Source organism: Chelonoidis abingdonii, chromosome 20 (assembly GCF_003597395.2).
Source record: "Chelonoidis abingdonii isolate Lonesome George chromosome 20, CheloAbing_2.0, whole genome shotgun sequence".
Lineage (NCBI taxonomy): Eukaryota > Metazoa > Chordata > Testudines > Testudinidae > Chelonoidis > Chelonoidis abingdonii.
Window position 1 is genome coordinate 8,526,018 of NC_133788.1, and position 20,357 is coordinate 8,546,374.

Consider the following 20,357-nt stretch of genomic DNA (forward strand, 5'->3'; position numbering starts at 1 on the left):
GGTCTCACCAACAGCTGAAGGCCCGTTATCACCCTGACATGCTGAGAAACTGGGCCTGTATGTAGTTGTGGCTACATCTTTCAAACCTGCTCTAATCTAGCCATTGCATCGTGATCCCTCGTGGCCCCGATTCAGCACAGCGGTTAGCACATGCTTCACTTTAACTTAAGCATGTGCTTTAAGTCTGTCCTTGTTTTAGTGGAGCACTGACTAATCCCTTTAGAAATCTGCCCCTGTAAGCACTTGCTTAAGTCCAATTGACTTAAGTGCTGGGATGAGTAGGGATAGATTTAAACATGTGCTTGGGTGCTTTATTGAAGCTGGCTCTCAGAGCCCAATCCTGCACCCCACTGAAGTCAGTAGCCCTTTTGTCACTGGGTGAGTGCGGTATCAGGCCCTTAAGAGATTATGAAGGGAACTTTATTCCCTTGTAGACACAGAGTGTACATCATGTTGACTCCGTTGAAATCAATGGGCCTAATTGTTAACGTTTTCCTCTGCAGAAAGGCCCTAGAAGAGACTATTCCATGGCTCGTTACCTAAATGTGCCAATGAATAAATTAATGTGTGTATGTGTGGGGAGATGTCCTTAGAAATGCTGTCCCTGCAGCATTTCCAGACCAATGCTGTGCTCTCAGCAGATTTTGTAAAATGTGGCTTTATCCCTAATGTGGCTTTTAAGGTGGTTTTAATGCCAGATTTGACTTTTGAAGGAAAAAGATGATTTTCCTAAGAGTCCTACAACCTGAGCTCCAAGACGCAAGCTAGTTTCATTCTAGCTCATAAATCTTCCCCAGTAATAAAGACACCGCAGTTAAAATGTAGCTAACCACAGTTTTTCTGATGTAACCTACCGATGACTGACTGTGTGTGACAGGTCTCTCGCTGTGCCTGATCCACAGAGGATAGGAGTTGTTACAGCCCCAGCTAGGGAGCTTTAGATCACGCTGCAGCTGTATAGGCATTTAGCTCTGGAGGTCTTGGGTTCAAATCCTACTGTTGGCCAAGATGGCAGCAGTTGCACATGCACAAAATGCGACAGGCTTCCAGCTCACCTTTATATAATCCAGGTTGGGCCAACAGTAGTGAAAACACATTTGTGTTAGCAAAATGAGAATGCACCCCAGGATATTCCCGCAGAGTGAAATTTGCCCCTTGCTGAGAGCCAGTGCAAGGGCTTACATCACTTTCGTCCCACTTAAATCCTCAGTCAGGTTGAAATATTGCCTAGACAGTGTGGTGGCCTTCTGCACAGTGACAAATTAGACCCACTGAGAAATAGTTGTCTTCCTGGCTATAGTCTCAGGTTCAAAAGTTCTGGCCCCAGGGGTGCATAGGCAGCCACGGCCCAAGCAGGGTTAAATGGAAGTTGGTTACTGCACAGGTGATTACAAATATTGCCCAAGTATATGTTGGAAACTGGTCCCAGCTCAGCTGAGAGTTTGCAGGGGAGTCAGGTAAGTCTCGGAAGAACAATGATAATCCCTAATCCATTGACTCACTTTGTGTCACTTCACGTGCCTTTGAATGCTTGTTTTACAAAGAAAATGCATTGCTTGCCTGAAGATGAACAGGGGACTGATAGACTGAATCTCAGCCCTTAGCAGTGAAGGTCAGATTTGTTGTTGTGTTTATAATTTGGCATTCCCATGGTGGTTTTGCAGTCCGTTATCTAGAATCAGTTCAGTCTTGTTATTAGTTTCTGTGTAGCACCCAGAGTGCTAAGTGCTTTGTAGCCAAGTAAAGAGACAAGTTACCTGGGTTCTGTTCCTGGTTCTGCCCCTGGTCTGCTGGGGCGAGCTTGGGCAAGTCCATTGTATTGCTCTGTGCCATATCATTAGAAGTCAAGATTTTAGAAATCACTTAATGGGGATTTGGATACCATGTCCCATTACAGTGGGTGTTCAGATCCTCCTCACGGCTTTCAGATCACAGCCCAAATGGACACTGTGGGGAAGGGCAAGTGAATGAGCAGTGAAAGTCAGCACTCACTCGCCTTGTTAGATTCCCAGGTAAGAGAGGGGGAGGGGAAGAGGGAGAATATGAATTTATGTAATAAAATGTATCTGTCTGAGGGTCAGTTAGGAGGAAATGGATTGAAAGTGTAAAACAGCACCCGTGGCAGTGCACGTATACATTTTTAAGACTTAATGGGGAACGGAGTATGGCCTAGTGCGAAGGGCACTAGACTGGTATTCTAGAGACCTGAGTTCTATGCCTGCCAACAGTCTGCTGGTGTGACCTTGGCCAAGTCATTTCATTGCTCTGTACCTCCGGTTTACTATCTGTAGAAATGGGATAATGATAGTCACCTCCTTGTGTGAAGTGCGTAGAGATCTACTGGTGCAAAGCACTATGTTAAAAGCTAGTTGCTATGATTAGTTTTATTTATTAGTGTCTAGAACAATGGACTGGAAGACTTGGGTTTGATTCCTGGCTCGGTCACTGACCTGTTGTGTCACTTGGGCAAGTCACTTCCCCTCTCTGTGCCTGTTTTTCTCCCCCACACAACCTTTCGCCTGTCTTGTTTCTTTAGATTGCAAGATCTTTGGGGCAGGGACTGTCCCTTTCCGTGTGGTTGTACAGAGCTTAGCACAATGAGGTGCCAATTTTAATTGGGGTCTCTACGTGGTACCTTAATGCAAACAGTGTTAGGCTGACTATTTAGAAGTGCGGCGCATCAGTAATTTACAATGTCTTCAGTAGCAACAAGGGGTGGTCTGAAAATCAAGCTGCAGATTTTTGTGCGCACCTCTGGTGCACAACTGTCTTGTCTGCTAGTCTTCATGCCCCATGTGAATGTCCCTTTCTCCAGACTATAACCAGGATGTGTCCAGTTCCATGTTGACTACAGCAAACTGTGCTTAAGATGGATGCAGAATCTGGTCCTGTATCCTATATCTAGAGGTCTGTCTGAAATTAACAATTCTTTCTTCCATTTTTATCCTTTAAAGAAAGTTGCCTCCTGTCAATGAGGATGAAAAATAACAACAGAAAACGCTCGCTCAAAAGAATCCCAAATTCCCCTCTGGAGCCCAGTAATCTCTTCACCAACAGAATGACTGACTGATTATCATGGTGTTGTATTAATCAGACATTAATGATTATTATTGTCTCTCTTTAGTTAAAGTGTGAACCTCTGCTGGGTTTGCTGAAGGTCACTTTGAAGGTAGCACATTCCCCATGAAAACTTGTCTAGGCACCTGCAAGCATCTAGCCGATAATTGGTTGCTATCAACATAATTTGCTTCTTTCTTTCTGTCCTGGGGAAGAAGAGGGGGCGATATGGGGAAGTGAAAATGTGCTGCAGCCAGTGTACTGAGGCAAGGAATCAATTAGTACTTTTCAAGCGAGCAGAGAGTGTACTCACAATGTTGTGGTTCAAAGGTTTGTTTTGAAACTTCTATTATGGAGTTAATTAAAATGTTATCCATCCAAGCTATAAGGAACACTGATTGCTTGAGCAACTCACACATCATTGGTTGTGTTCTTTGAAGAAATGCTCTGTGTTGAAGAAATTACTTTTAATAAGACCTCGATGACAGTGCCATGAGGTTTCCAGGATTTTGTAAAATCAGCTACAGGTTAAAAACATTATTTAAATGGAAATAGATTACATGCAATCCCACGACTAATTACAGACCTCTTAATCAGGGTTTCCCCTGCATCAGTGCAGTGACATGGATCGAAATACCACAAAGAAGGTTGATGAACGAATGTACTGCTGGGCCTTACAGCCAGATGTGCTGCACTTTTACATGCATCTGGTTGCTGAGTCACTGAGTAATTCATGATTTCAGAGTAGCAGCTGTGTTAGTCTGTATCCACAAAAAGAACAGGAGTACTTGTGGCACCTTAGAGACTAACAAATTTATTTGAGCATAAGCTTGTATCGGCTACAGCCCACTTCATCAGACGCATAGAATGGAACATATAGGAAGAAGTGTGTATATATACATGCAGAGAACATGGAATGGTGGAAGTAGCCATACCAACTGTAAGAGGTTAATTAATTCAGATGAGGTATTACAGCAGGAGAAAAAAAAACTTGTAGTGATAATCAAGAGAGCCCATTTTAGACAGTTGACAAGAAGGTGTGAGGATACTTAACATGGGGAAATAGATTCAATATGTGTAATGACCCAGCCACTCTGACCTCTATACTTACCTACATGGCTCCAGCTTCCATTCAGGACACATCACACGATCCATTGTCTACAGCCAAGCTCTAAGATACAACCACATTTGCTCCAATCCCTCAGACAGAGACTAACACCTACAAGATCTCTATCAAGCCCCTGGAAGGCATCTCAGATTGGGCTGCTAGACTCGCTCATCATTTTTGAACATCTTGGTCAAGTTGTCTAAGTTCTCCCTGGTTCTCAGCCTTTCCAGACCACTGTATCCCTTTCAGGAGTCTGATTGGTCTTGCGTATCCCCAAGTTACACCTCACTTAAAATCTACTTGCTTACAAAATCAAACATTAAAATATAAAAGTGTCTCAGCACACTAGTACTGAAAAATTGCTCACTTTCTTATTTTACCATATATTATCAAATAAATCAATTGGAATATAAATATTGAACTTACATTTCTGTGTATAGTATGTAGAACAGTATAAACAAGTCAGTGTCTGTATGCAATTTTAGTTTGTACTGACTTCGCTTGTGCTTTTTATGTAGCCTGTTGTAAAACTAAGCCAATACCTAGATGAGTTGATGTACCTTCTGGAAGACCTGTTGTGCCCCCAGGGGTATGTGTACCCCTGGCTGAGTATCTCTGGCCCTTGTGACAATGGTCGTTTTCCACTGCCAGGGAAAGACAGAAGCCATTTGTTCCCTGCTCCCCACTGAGGTATTGCTGGAAGAGGTGCAGGGATATTTTTGTGCAGTTCTCTTATTTTGACATTGGCTATTGAAGCAGGAGTAGTGTTGTGGGTAAAGCATGGGACCAGGATATACAGGTTCCATGTCCACTGCTAATTTGCAAGTCAATGAACCCTTCCGGGCTTACCTGTAAAATGGCGATAACAGTATTTCCTTATGTCACAAGCGGTATTGTGAGGCTCAGTGCATTGACATTTGAAAAACACATTAAGATTGTTGAGAGAAAGGGGCTACTTGTTTGTTCTAATTTTTTTTTTTTTTAAATGAGAAACTAAGGCATAAAATGGTGTTAGGCAAAAGAGACACTTCCCTTTTTCAGACAGCTGAAGTATGAATAAACGTTGAGACAAAAAGTAATGCTGGGAGTACTTTAATGAATATGCAAATGAAAATAAGTGCAGCTCTTCAGTTCCCTGGTCAGATCTTCTCTCCCTTCTTCTAACAAGGTAGAAGTTACTATGGGCCAGAAACTGAGCTGGTGTAAAGGAGCATAGCCCTGCTGAAATCTGTTGTTTCGTTGAGTTACACCAGATCATAGAATCAAAGAAATGTAGGACTAGACGGGATCTCTGGAGACGGTCAAGTCCCAGCCCCTGGCACTGAGGCAGGACCAGGTAAACCAAGACCATCCCTGTGGGAGGCTGGGAGGTTTTTAAGAACTTGTGGGACAATTACAGGGATTCCACAATCTTTCTTGGAAGCCTATTCCACAATTTAATTTAGGAGAGTTTTTCTGAATATCTAGCCTAAATGTCCCTTGCTGCAGATTAAGCCCGACACTTAATCAGCATTCTCTTTATAACAGCCTTTAGCATATTAGCAGACTGTTAGCAAAATCCCCATAGTCCTCTTTTCTCAAGACTAAACATGACCAGTTATTTTTAATCATTCCTCATAAGGTTTCTAAATCTTTTATCATTTTTTTGCTCTCCTTTGGATTTTCTCCAATTTATCCACCTCTCTTGTAAAGTGTGGCACCCAGATTTAGACACACTTCTCCAACTGAGGCCTCACCCTTGCTGAGTAGAGCAGGAGAAATACCTCCCTATGTCTTACATATGACACGCCAGTTAATATACTCCAGAATGATTTGAGCCCTTTTAGCAACTGCATCACACTGTTGATTCATTCAATCTGTGATGCACTATAATACCCAGATCCTTTTCAGCAGTACTACCGCCTAGCCAGTTATAGGCATTAAGCTCCTCAGCCGTCTTGATGTCATCAGTTATTAGCTCTCCTTCCTCACTAAGTAGATGATCTACAGTTTTCTTCATCATTCTCTTGTTCCCAATGTATGTAAAGAACCTCTTCTAACTGCGTTTTATGTCCCTTGCTAGGTGTAAGTCATTTTGTGCCTTAGCCTTTCTGATTTTGTCCCTACATGCGTGTGCTCTTCTTTTGTACGCCTCCTTAGCAATTTGTCCGTGTTCCCACTTTTTGTAAGATTCATTTTTGACTTTCAGGTCATTAAAGAGCTCCTGATGGAGTCTTTGTATCTTTCCTTCTCACTGGAGGAGTTGGCAGTTGTGCCTTTAATATTGTGTCCTTGACTAACTGCCAGCTCTCCTGAGGTCCTCCCTTAGATTGTCTTCCCATGGGACCTTACCTACCAGTTCTCTAAGTTTGTTAGTTTGCTTTTTTTAAAGTGCCTTGTCCTTATTCTGCTGGTCTCACTCCCTCTCCTTACAATCATGAAATCTATCATTTCATGATAGCTTTCGCCCAAATTGCCTTCCACCTTCAGATTCACAACCAGTTGCTCCCAGTTGCTCGTAATGAAGTCTAAAGTGGGTGTCCCCTTGTTCCTTCTTCCGTTTTCTGAAACAAAAAGTTGTTCTCAATACGTTCCACAAATTTTTGTGTTCTGCCACATCACAGTTCCTGCTCCTCTTCACTGGGGTTTTGTGAGACTTTATTAATTAATGTTTGTGAAGTGACTGAAGAGCCATAGATAATGGCCATGTTTTGTTATAACAATATTATGGGTGGGAAGAATTATCCTGACCAGTTCGCACTGGTGTCTGCAGTCTCAGTCCTGCTCTTCATCTCTCTGCTAAAGCCCTGACCAGCTGCAATTGTGAGCAAATTCTGCCTGGAAAAGCCAGTGACTTTATCCAATGTGTAATTGTGCCTGTTTCCCAGGTGAAGCCATAGGGAAGAACAGCGTGGTGCCCTTGCCCTACGAGAAGCTGATGAAAGAGCCAGGATTGCTCGCAGTTGCCGGCTTGCCTGAGGGACTTGGCTTCCGGAAGCCCGCGGAATACGATGTGAAATCCCTGATGGCGATTTTGGAGCACAGCCACAGTATCCGGTTCAGGCTAAAAAGGTAACTTGATAAATCCTGAGAGGGTGGGAGCAGGGAGTCTTCGTTTCTTGTCCACACTGAGCCAAGTCCAGGGAAGGACACTCTCCTTTGAGTTCAGCGAGCTCTGAACAAGGCCTCTGAAGGGTTTTGTGTGGCAACTGCATCACGTGAGGAGGGACGCTGCAGAGCATGGTGCCGTTTGTCTCATTACACACAGGCTTGGCTGCTTTATGGGGCTCTCTGACAGCCACATAAAAAGCTGCCCTGGCTGAATTAATTAATAGATTGACACCACCGTTAATAATCACGTGCCGCCATTTTCCTCTCACCTGCGAGGTGCACATGTTCATTAAATATGGTGTGCTGCTCCCAGCACTGGTTTTTCTTGTGAACCTTGAAATGTAGGTGCAACCATGTTAAATCATGGCGTACAAAGACTCGATGCATGTGTGAGAGATTAATTTATCACGGTCTGAGGGGCCATGGGATCTTTCCTTAATTATTGAAAGTGAAAACAATATCAGTGTTCCTAAACATACAAGGTTAATTACATTCTTCGTGTTATTACATAGGAATTGTATGTATGATGAGCAGGATGCTCTTACCTCACCAAAGGGAGTTCCAGTGTAAACCTCCTAAACCTCTTTTCCAGTCTAGAGAGAGTATTATACTGTGCTGGATGGTCAGGATTTTTGCGTGAAGGAGCGATATAGGGGCTAGACACCCTCCAAGCTATTATAGCCACATTTCCAAAAATAACCGCTAATTTTCGTCATGTTAATTTTTGGCCCTGCCAAACTTGAGGCATGTTGGGCCTAATTTTAATGAATGCCTGGTGCCTACAGTTTCCAATTTGAAATGAGTTAGACGTGGGGGTGCTCAGCATCTCTGAAATCGCTCGGTATGTCCGGTTGGACATGTAAAATCAGAGGCCACTTTTGGAAATGGGCAGTTCTCTTCTGAAGCGTGTGTAAAATTCACCACATTCAGATGATCAGTACAAGGTCTTACGCACCACCTGAGTTCGCCTGAAGCCTTATTTTGAGTAGAATCTAAGTGGTGCTTTATCCTTGACCGTGCATGATGGTGAATTCTATCCATAGTTTCACCCCTAAAGGTTGCACTGAGCTGTCTATTTCCTCTCCTCTGCTTGTGATATGGAACTAGGCCAGTTTTCACCAGCTGTGGATCTGGCTCATAAAACATATTGTAAAGACTGACGTACCCTTCTGAAGAGAGGAGGAAGAAATTGAGGCAGGGTCACAGCTCCTTTGACAGCTGCCGTAGAGCGGAAATGATAAGCAGGGAAAAAGCTGGGCCAGTCATCAGAGCAGAGTGGAGATTGTACTTTCCACCTTGCTGGACTGTCTTGAAATGATGGTTTGGAAGCTGTCCTCTCCCTTTCCTCCCCATTGCTTTTTAGGTTGTTCTCCCCAATGCACGCCGTTAAGACATGTAACATGGACAGCTTGGGCACAGGCCCACCCAAGCAGCTTGAAAGCTGTTGCAAGCTGCTCTCCCCCCTTGGCTATATGAGCAAAACCTTTCTTCCTTGCTCCAGGAACCCTCGTGCCCCTGACCTGTAGGGCTGATTCAGCAGACATTTCATATCAAATGAGACTGAGATTGCATTCAGTGCTGCTGAGCCAAGCGGTGGTTCTTGTTGCTGATGATGTTAGCTGTACGCAGGCTGTAGTGCACAGTTCCTATGTCAGATGCCATACGATGGATCTTGAAAGTACCTGTGTTTTCCTCTTCTTTGTTTTTTCCCATTCAGGCCAGCAGACGAGCCCAGCAGAGAGGCGAACCCTAATGTAGAGTTGAATTGTACCTCCCTAGCATCCAAGGGCAGTCGGGATTCTGGTCCAAATAACCAGATCACTAAACCAGCCAGTCAAGACACTCCATCCACTGTAGCCATGACCAATTTCTTATACGGTGTCTCGCTGCCTACGCAGATCGCCACAGACCTAAAGCAGGAGATGTCTGCCAGTCTGCACGGGGTGAATGCAGCCAGCGAGATGCTGATGCCCAGGCCCTCAGGAGAGCTGAAGGTGCCTTCCTCACAGGAGTACAGCGACTGCTGTGGTAATAGCCTTGCGTTTGCTCTCAAAGGAGGGCCTGCCCTAAAGGCCATTGAAGTCAATGGAGAGGCTGTCATTGACTTTGATGGGCTTTGGGTCAGGCCCAAGATGTGTCTCAAAGAGACAAGGAGTAGTGTTGGGGGGTTAACGCAGTTATTTCAGGTTCCTCTAGGCCTGCCTCAGGTGGCCCGTAGAATTTCACTGCACTCCCTGTCACCATTGGGTACGTTTTAGCCTTGGGAGTGGGGGACCATTTGTGTCGTGCCAGCGCCTTTAGTTTAGAGCATCTGGTGGATCGTCGGGGTATAACTGAGGAAAAGTGGTTCACTGGTGGGAGGAGGTGATTCCATCTTTGCCACTAGAAAGGCCCCAATTGATCTCGGAAGACTTCGGATCGGCTAGCCACTTGGTAGCTGCTAGTTCTGAAATCCTCAGCACCTCAAAGCGCTTTCATTGGGGTCCATTGTGGCTTTCTAATGAAAGTCCACTGTATTCCTGTGGGTGTCAGGCGGCGAAATCAGAATCTGGATTTGGGCCTCACTCTCATTCCCTGGGTCAACAAAGACTTGCCATGTCCCACCTCCCCGTGCACTCCCGTATGTGCATCTAGAGTTGTACAATCTGTCTGAGATGAGGCTTCTCTGCAACTGCTCCAGTGATGCGCTCTCTCCGAAGGTGCAGACCCCAACCATTTCAGGAAGCAGAGCAGCGCATGTGTGTCTACTACAGACAGAACTAACGAACAACATGTGGGGTTTTTTCCCCTTTAAAATAACTGGTGCAGAGCCTTACGTACCTGAGATGGGGGAGAGCCCAGGTCTGAGGGGTCAGAGACTCAGCTGAGGATTTTGAAGGGAATTCAAGGGCTCTTTTTCCTTTTGCGTGGCTTTGTATTGAAAAGCTCTGAATGTGACTTTGTGGGCTCATCTTAGAGTAGTAGCAATGTAGTGTACATGGGCCACAAATGGCTTTTTAATCCCTGTGTTTTCTAGGCCTGCTCTGATCAGGGTCAAGTGACGTGATGGCTGCAGCACCAGCAGCCAGTCTATACCAGATCACCCGTCCTCTTGCTGCCAGAAGCATAAAGGGCCTCCTGCATTTTGGGATTATACAAATCCTTACAACTCACCTCCAGTCTAGGGTGACCAGACAGCAAATGTGAAAAATAGGGACAGGGTGTGGCGGGTATTAGGGGCCTATATAAGAAAAAGACCCCAAAATTGGGACTGTCCCTATAAAATAGGGATATCTGATCACTCTACCCCAGTCCCTCGCTCGCTCAGGGATGAATATTCCCCACAGAAGGGTTCAGTGACTGACCCAATGCCATGCACCAAATCAGCGCCCAAGCTGGGAATAGAATGCAGGAGTCCCTGCTTCCTAATCCTATGCTTAGTCTGGCAGAGTCAAGGCCATGGGTACCCTTCTGTGCCCGCTGGGGCGGGCCTCTTGCCCCTGCTTTTGTATTATGTGATAGGGCTCTTATAGTTCCTTTCACCTTGTATTTCCTTGTGTCCAGGACAGAAATCTGCAGTCTCTGGTGGTCCACTCATCCAGAATGTGCATTCGTCAAAGCGTATTCTCTTCTCCATCGTCCACGACAAAACAGGTGTGACGCTCGCTGGGTCTGTGGGGGCGGGGGGTGCACTGCCAGAAAGAAACAAGGGAAGGGAATGGCTTCTGGCAAAAGACCCAGCCTCTGGCCACTTCTGCTGTTTCCCCACTGCTCAGCATGGCTGCCGAAGTATTTGGCTCACGGTGGTCGGTGCCATGCTCAGTGCTTTGTCCGTCCCCAAATGCTTCTGGCTCATCCTCCATGAGGAGCTGCTGGGACGTTTGTCCCCTTCGGCCTCCTGAAGCTGGCTCCGTAGAGAGCGAGGGCTCTGCACCCCCTTTAACAGAATTTGGTCCTAGCTCCGTTGAGCCTAGTTGCAGTGTGTCAGCGTAGCAGCTGGGGCCTCTCTCTGTACCTGTCTGAACCCATCCCTCCCTCCCTGCCTCCTCACCCTAGTATCTGAGTGCAGCAGAGTCAGGAATTCCTCAGAACACCCCCTGTGAAGTGGGGAGACCGGCTGCCCATGTTATAAATGGGGGAATTGAGGCACCGTGTAGATTAAATAACTTGCCAAAAGGCTGTGGCTGTCCATCCTTCCTGCCATGCCTGGCTTTGCAAACAAAAAGAACAGACTGAAATTCTCATGTGGTTTCCAAATAATGAAAACACAACAGTTCTGTGGCTCTCTTCCACACAGTGGGTGCCCCAAATGCAGAGGAAGATACCGTCCCTGGCTTGGGTAACATGCAGTGTAACAAACAATTAAGCATTCACTCTCCTACATTTTCAATAGGTGGAGGGGAAAGGGAAGTTAATACAAGATTTTAAAACTTCTTGTAATGGTTTTTAAAGGTTGACTTATGGTTGGGTGCGTTTTGTTCTGAAGATTGTTTAATTTGCATGTTGGAAATGTAGAGTCGTTTCCTTAGAGGTCCTTTTTACGCATGCGCAGCTGCAGAGGAGTACCCTGCAGGATGATGGAAGAAGCCTAGACCTTATGAACCACGCTGGCAGCACTTGCTCAGGAAGGGGAAATAACTGTTTTATAAGGCAGCCGAGCCTGGTTCCTGATTCCTAACACCTCACAAGCGAAAAGTGCATCTGCTGTCTGTGTACCATATGGAAGTTCCTTATTTCTTATATTTTGTTTTGATAGATAAATGGGACAGTTTTATAAAAGAAACTGAAGATATCAACACTCTTAGGGAGTGCGTGCAAATTCTGTTTAACAGTAGATATGGTGAGTAGGAGTTAAAATTCCATTATGCATCTGCAGTGCTTGTGGTTTGCATAACATGATGTAGCAATCATTTTTGTTCCTTAACACGGCAGCAGAAGCCATATGCTAAACTCCCTTCTCTTTTTAACACTCCTCGCATGGCAGCTCCTAGGCTCATGGCTTCTATTTTAAGGTTATGTCAATATTTCCATTCCGAATCCCCCATATCAAAGCATTTGTAGCTTAGCTGCAAAGTGGCCCCAGTCTGAAACTTAATGCACAGGTTCTCAGCTTGAAAGCATGTCTTATGGACCTTCAGCAAACAACCGAACCAAGACTATTTGAAAATGAACGTAGGGCAGAAATAAAGATACTAGTTATTCCAGCTGCTTTTAACATCCTTGGAGCTCATAAATGGCTTTGTTTTCTGGTGTTAAATTATGAATCCCCCTTTTTATGTACAGTCCCATAGGTTTATTTTCCTTAATCTCCTAGCCAGGCGAGCATCTGTAAGCAAACTAAATCAGTCGTGAATGGAATCGATTCAATGGCCCCTGTTCATGAAGAATGAGGGTGCTTTCTGTGGTTCTTTCCAGAGAAGAACAGGTTGTTATACTCCTCTACCCCTATATAACGCTGTCCTCGGGAGCCAAAAAATCTTACTGCGTTATAGGTGAAACCACGTTACACTGAACTTGCTTTGATCCACCAGAGTGCGCAGCCCCACCCGCCCGGAGCACTACTTTACCACGTTCTATCCGAATTTGTATTGTATCAGGTCATGTTATATCGGGGTAGAGGTGTATTTATACCCTACTTTGCCGTGGGCTTGTCAGATCTCTCAAGCTAAGCCAGCTTGGCCTTGGTCAGTACTGAAGTGGGTGACCTCCAGAGAAAAGCTGGCTGTGCTGAAGCTTGCATGAGGCATCTGTGATTTCTGGATCTTGACCCAAGTTGTCACAGGGTCCACCCAGCTCTATACATTCCATTAGAATACTGCACAGGTTTCTCCTGGGTAGTGGTTGCTGTTTCAAGGTAACTCCTGTACATCACCTGATTTGAGTAGCATGAGATGTACCTCAGTATTTTTAAAGTTCAGTTTAGATTTTGTTTGTCCTTTGCTTTATTTCTCTGTTTAACTTCTTCTTTAGGAGAAACTTTGGGCAGTGACGAGGGATAAGTTAAACTTGGAGCCCATGACTCTGTTGCTGAGGGAGAAGGAGGATAGTAGGACAGCAGACATGTACCTGTTTTGCAGATCTACTTGAATCTGTTGAATTATGTTGTCTTGACCTTCTCTTTGTCGTCTTCAATAATAATAATCCAGTTGGAAATTAAAGCCATCTGTTAACCTTTCAGCTGAAGCTTTGGGTTTGGACCACATGGTTCCTGTGCCATACCGGAAGATTGCCTGCGACCCAGAGGCAGTAGAAATAATTGGGATCCCTGACAAAATACCATTCAAACGACCCTGTACCTATGGTGTCCCCAAGCTCAAACGAATTCTAGAGGAAAGACACAACATCCACTTTGTCATTAAAAGGTAAACAGCTAATCAGAGATATTTCAAAGAGGTGACATGGATGACATTTTAGTCTACCTATTTTGTGTGGGCATGTAGGTAGTGTTCTGTTCTAAATTTAGTTCCTAAATAGTAACCAGAAAATTGTATTCTCTTGGTTTGGTTTTTTTGTTAAATTACATAATGGCAGCAAATATTGGATCACTTTTTCTGTTGAAACACACTTCCACACAGAAGTACAGCTAAACGTGCAGCTGAGGTACCTTAGGAATGTTTTCACCGGAGGCAGAGAGATGGGTTCCCCTTGAATCAGTTTGGGAATGAAAGAATAGTAAGCACATTGGGCAGATTCAACACCTAGGAAAAGATTTTTCCAGTATGGTTTTACAAAGGTTTTTGTTTTTGGTTTTTTTTTAAACTAACTATGATGATTAATAGACCTAAAAATTGACTTACCATGTGCTATATAAATACTTGGTTTTCTGCAAACAGATAGATGGGTTTTGATATTTTCCCCCCAATTGATTGTTTTTCCAGCTCTCTCAATTTTTTTTGCTTTTAACAAAAACCAAATCAATGCCAGTTGCCCAGTATTTATTATCATCCCTACAATAACAAACCACGAATGTTATGTCACAAGTGCTTCAGTGACAATGGCTCTAGATTAGCCTAAATATTTCAAGAGTTTTACCTGCCTGCACATTAAGTAGGCTGTCAAAATGACACATGACAAATTCAAATTGTGCCAGCTGAGTGCGTATTGAGAGAGAGAGATAAAATAATATGGTAATATTCCCCCTACCTGTTTGCCTGATAACCACAGGTATGTTGTTTTTTTAGTAGTTTCTACTTTTTGCACTAGAATAGGAATAGGGTGGCAAGCTGCACAATTATTTTGTCGTTCTCGGTGTATATAATCCCTCCTCATCTCTCCAGCAGGGACACCAGGGTTTCCTATCTAGCTCGGTCAGCTGATCACCATAGTACTCAGCACCTTGGAATCATTGTGTATCATGCCCATGGGGCAGGGCAGTGCTGTTCTCCCCATTGTACATATGGGAAACTGAGACGCAACAGGATTTGCCCAAGGTTTATGGTGGAGCAAGTTTCAGGCTGATGCCCTAACAATCCATCCTCTCCTCACCATTTTGTGAGGTTCCCTCCCCGATGTGCCTTTTTTTTGTTTCCCCCTTTTTGGGCTCATCTGAAACAGACACAATTCTTAACATAATTTTCATCCTTACTTAGAGCTGTTGGTTTGTGTTGTCAACAAAAGCTACCTTTATTGGGGGAGGGAGGCAAAAAACACACCTTTAATTACAAGATCTTTGGAGAAAACTCAATAATTCTGTTAGTGAAGTCTTTGCTATCACCTACAAAATGCAGTGTTATTACATTAGTGTTCTTTATTGTGTCCAAAGGCACCTATCAGGGCTGCAATCCCTTGGTGCTAGGGCTATAAAAACATAGAAGAAATAGCACATCAGTGCCAGATTGGAATTTCTAGACACCTAGTGCCACTCAGTTTCCAGCTGAAAAAATCAGTGATTCCAGTCATGAATTCTCCACTTTCTCTTTAATCAACTGGTACGATGACTTCTGTTTTTTATGTCACAGGAAATTGTTCTTGTGTAGGATGAGAGGGTGTAGATGAGGCAAGATTAGTCCCTTTTAGAGAGAGGCTTCATGCCAACCCCTCTAGAAAAATCCACATCTGAATTATGCAGCTTGGACTCCTTCCCAGTTCTTTTGCAGTGCACATAGCAGTAGTTGATTGATCTCGTGGCCCATTGTGATTCCTTTAGAAAATATACAGTCCAGTGCACTGGCTCTCCCTCTATCAATAGACGCAGTGAAGAATGACACTCCAGTTTAAAGCAGTATGTCCAGTCGTTTCAGTAGACCTGTGCTGAGGATAGAGGTTCTGTTTCACTACGGGCTTTTAGATTCCAAGATTTGGCTTCATGCTGAAGTGGAATGGAAGCTGAAAATTATGATATGCTTCCAAAGAAAAATTCAAAAAATATTTTTGTTTCAAGTCAATTGGAACATTTTTGGTTTTTGACAAAATTTTAGTGTTCAGTTTTGACTTTTTTTTATTTCTGTATTGTGTAATATACCAAATTTCAAAAAATAAACCAAGTTGGAGTGTTTCATTCTGAAAATACCAGAATGGGTGGTTCTTCTTCGAGTGCTTGGTCATATCCATTCCAGTAGGTGTACGCGCGATCATTCCATAGTGACGGCCGGGTGCACGTTCGGTCGGAGAACTTTTACCTTAGCAACTCCAGCGGGCCGGCGGCCGCCCCTAGAGTGGCGCCGCCATGACAGGTGATATATTTACCCTGCCGGGCGCCGGCCCGCTCCTTCAGTTCTTCTTACCCCGTGTCGGTTTGTTGGAATGATGGAGCACGGCATAACTGACCTCCACGTCGTAGCCTTCTCTCGTTATCGTTATAGTTACAGATATTTGTATTTATTTGTATTATATAGTTTAGTTATAGTTGTTGTTGTTGTATATATAGAGTAAGTTGTGGTTCGGGCTCTAGCCTCTCCCGCGCCGGCGGCCGGGCGGGTGCCTGGTTAGCGGTTCCAAGCGTGTCGCCTTGTTAAAAGCCGAATGCCCACCGTTGATCCCATGACGCCTGCTTAAAAAGTGCCTTGGGGGGGAATCACCACATCCCAGAGAAGTGGCGCATTCTGCAAGCCTTCGGCCATGGGACTAAGAGGAGCGAGGACCAAGCCTTATCGGACGCCTTATGGAAGCGGCACTTCCCCGCACCGTCGCACGGCGCGGCTCCTGGTACGGATCCCGCTCGTAGGCACCGCGGAAAGCGCACGGCGCCCCGTCTCCGGCACCGGCTCCTTGGGAAGAGGTCCATTCCTCGTCCTCTACCCCGGCTAAGCAGCCCCGGAAGGAGCACCCCGCCGACGCGGGCCGCGCCGGAGCTCGTTGATCCGGGTCCCGGCAGGTCCATCGAGTCTGATCCCATCTAGCTCCCTGCCAAGTGTCTGGGGTTTGAGTTCGTAGTCCGTCTACGCCCGAGGACATTCTCGTCCGGCAAAGGACTTATCGCCTGACGGAGCCTGGGTGCCCCAACCCCAGGCACCGCCGGATTTGCACGGTTGTACTTTCTAAGGGCAAGCCGACGCCGATGGAGAGCGCGTCCCCGGATTCTCCGGGCCCTAGATCCGATTCTCGTCCCGGCACCGATCCAGTGTCACGACACAATTCTCGGGTCCAGAGGGAGGTCTGCTTCGAGGGCGCCGCTCGCAAGCCGGGCACCGCTCCCGGTCGGCACCGGTCCATCGCGGGCGGCCGATCATCTAACGTCGTGGTCCCGGTTACTCCCGGCCATTCCGGCTCCAGCCATTCGCTACCGGCACGTGACTCGAAGAAAGCCAGGGTACGGACCGGAAGGTCCAATCCTGGTCGACTCCCGGCACCGCGGCTGGTGGCAGGGTCCGGTCCAGATCTCGGCACCGGCATGGCACCGGCACCGCTCCCGGCACCGAGGAGGCCATCGCCGTCGAGGGCGCTGGATTCGCACTACTCCAGTGTGTTCAGGCCCCCGTGGCCCTCTCGACAGGGTTTCAGTTCTCTGTCGAAGACGGATAGGCGTCTATCTGGCGTGACAGGTCCGCCGCCCTTTCCCTGAGGGTTCACAGGAGCATGGCCCGGCAGCAGTGGGGCTTATGGACGCCCTTGGGGCTCCAACAAGGCCAGGGGTCTCAGGACATTTCCGCAACGTACGGCCAGTTAGAGCGCAGGGCTCCAGAGGCTACGGTTTCCGCCCCATCGCTTTCCCCTGCTAGAGGACGGTTCTCCTACCCGCCTGAGACTGAACCGCCCTGCAGGTGCCAGAGACAGCGGTCCATCTGAAGCGCCACCTGACCCACTCTGCCGGGTCTCCTCGTATCCTGCGGATGCGGTGCAGGGGCGACGACACCGGTCCCCCCCATTTCGACCTAGGTCACAGGAGTCCTCAGACGTGTTGCGACAAAACATGAGCATCCAAAGCTGAGGAGGTCTCGAGGTTGCCGACCCGGTCGTCAGTACTCTCGGAGATCGCCACTGCGGTTGCCCTGCCCTATTCATAAAACAACAGCGAACGCCACCACATCTGGCAGTCTCGGCCTCCATGTCCCCGCCTGTCGGGTGTGGACGCGCAGTATGTTCCCATCGACAGGGATATAAGTATCTATACGGTCCGATCCGCACCCATTTTCCCCTTCGTCGCTTTCAATTTGTAACGAGAAGGGAACGGACATGGACAAAAGCTCCGGCCCGAGTCTGGGGGCGCGGCGTAATGGACTGCTCGGCCAGTAGGTCTATTCCGCGGAACGTGCAGCTGTGGGTTTCAAACCAACAAGCCACTGCTCAGCTGCTACGCATATAATACCTGGGAGCGGGCTGGTTAAATTTAGGGAGCTTCTCCCACAAGACGCTCGGCATAGGTTCACGCCTCTGGACGAAGGCAGAAGGTCTGCGCACTGCATGCAGGCGTCTTTTGACGCAGCTGATCGGCCGATAGGAACATCGCTCGGAGTCACTATGCGCCGCAATCTCCTAGTACATGTTCTGTGTCTCCCTCGGAATTCTCCAGGTACAATTACAGGACCTTCGTTCCGAGGGCCAGGTGCCTATTTTCTGAGAAGACGGAACCCGCGCCTGCAAAGTCTTAAGGACAACAGAGGTCATTTATGCGTGCCCTCGGGGTGATGCCACATCGCTGTAATGCAGCGGTGGTCCAGTTCAGGCCGCAACAACAGCTCAGCTTCCGCAGCCCAGACAAAGGCAGGACTTTTGCCAGGGACGTTAACAGATGGCAGGGTCGACACTCTTGGCAACCACGGGGGCCAAACTCAAGGTCCCTCCAAGCCTCCTCCGGTCGAAGCACGCTCCCTTTTTGAAGTGCGCCCGGGGGCGCTGTACCGTTCTTCCCATGGATCCATCCCCTCCTTTTCCAACCTGTCTCTCGTTCTTCTCCCTGGCGTGGCGCCAGCTACTATGGGACCGTTGGGGTCCTCCGTCACGCTGCTGGCTTGGGTACACCCTGCGTTTGCTTCGTTGGCCCGCCCTCCTTGCTCGTCCCTCTTCAGGGACCCTCTCTACGAGGCCAAATCCTCCTACAGAGGTTGCAATGCTCTCGACAGGGAGCCGTGGGCTCGCGTGCCGAGCGGACGAAGACGGGAAGTTTACTCCCGTTACTTTCTGATCCCAAAGCCAAGGCGAGGTCTCCGTCCCTCCTCGATCTCCGACGGACTCAAGATACCTCTCAAGGTTGAAGTTCTCCGATGGTGTTTCCTGGGGACCATTACTTTCCTTGAATCCGCGAGACTGGTACGCCGCCCTCACTGCAGACGCCTAATTTCCATGATCTCATATTTTCCGCCCCATCGCAGATTCCTCCGCTTCCGTTGTCGGCGGCAGGCACTAATCATTCACAGTCCTTCCGTTCGAACTCTTCCACGGCCGAGATGTTCACAAGTTGCATTGTCGTAGTCGTCGCCTTTTCTCCGCGCAGCGGGTACACGTGTTCCCCTACCTCGACGACTGGCTATCGGGCGGCCTTCGCAGGATCGAGTCAGGAGGAACACGTTCCAGGTTTGGTCAGCCACCTTTCTTCCACCTCGGCTCTACTCAATGTGAGAAGGCCACTCTATTCCTCCTTACTCGAGGAAGTAAGTTCATCGGAGCGTTCTGACGTCTACTATCGCCCGGGCGGTCCTTCCTTCCAGCCGGGTTCCAGACGCTATAGCCATTCATCCGCGCTGCCAGTCGCACCTCTGACCTCCCTGCGCCACTTGCTGCGCTGTTGGGGACATGGCGGCCTGGCACTTTCTGTCAGGGCGGCAGCCCGACTCCGCCTCCGGCCCCTACATGCTGGCTCTCCCTGCTCCGTTTCGGGCAGGGCCCGTTGGGCACGGGGGTCACGATTCCACAAGGCGTCCTCCTCTTCTCCCATGGTGGCTAGATCAGTCCTTCGTATGCGCGGGCTTCCGTTTCCATCGCCCCCAGCCCTTCGCTGTCCCTTGCGACGGGACGCAGTCAGTTTGGGATGGGGGCTCACTAGGGGCCCTCGGACCCAGGGCGCTTGGTGTCTTCTCCCGAGCTCGTCCCACTGCATATCAACTTCCGGAGTTGAGAGCGGTCCGCTGGCTTGTCTGGTAATTTGTCGTCAGATCCAGGGCACTTTGTCTCGGATTTTTATCGACAACACGTAGGCAGTTTTACTACGGTGAACAAGCAAGGCAGACGATCTCTCTTCTTTCCCGGGAAGCAAGGTTACTGTGGGAAATTTTACATAGCCCACTCGGTTCACCTGATTGCTTTCTACTTGCCGGGGCTCGATAATACGGCGGACCATCTCGCCGGTCCTTCAGTCCCACGAATTGGTCCTCTCTCGCTGCCGGACGTCGCCCTTGCTCTCTTCGGCAGTGGGTGCATTCCCCGGGACCTCTTTCGCACGCGCTCCAGAACAGGAAGTGCCCGATGTTCTGCTCTTCCAGGGCGCGAGCCGGGCTCGATATCGGAGCCTCTTCTATTCCCTGGAAGCGACCTCTTCTTGCTTCCTCTCGTTTTCCGTTAGTCCACAAGGTCTTGATAGGCGGCAGGGAACAGGGGCCCGCTTGATTTTTGATCGCTCGGCATGGGCCGGGGCGCCAGCATGATACTCTCTGTGGCTGGACCTGTCGGTAGTTGACCCAGTTCCCTGCCTCTTCACTGGACCTGATCACACAGGACCACGGCCGCCTTTGTCACCCGGACCTCCGTCGCT

General features: G+C 47.6%; 1 protein-coding gene across 4 annotated transcripts in view; it reads left to right on the forward strand.

Annotated features, from left to right (window-relative positions):
* The window catches only part of GTF2IRD1 (GTF2I repeat domain containing 1), a 174,848-nt gene that overhangs the window by 83,971 nt on the left and 70,520 nt on the right, over positions 1-20,357 (forward strand). For all 4 annotated transcript variants that reach the window (XM_075073922.1, XM_032786946.2, XM_032786950.2 and 1 more), the window contains exons 5-9: positions 7,033-7,216; positions 8,973-9,283; positions 10,799-10,888; positions 11,991-12,074; positions 13,413-13,596. In XM_075073922.1, the coding sequence (XP_074930023.1) occupies positions 7,033-7,216; positions 8,973-9,283; positions 10,799-10,888; positions 11,991-12,074; positions 13,413-13,596 (853 nt within the window). The remainder of the gene's footprint in view (positions 1-7,032; positions 7,217-8,972; positions 9,284-10,798; positions 10,889-11,990; positions 12,075-13,412; positions 13,597-20,357) is intronic.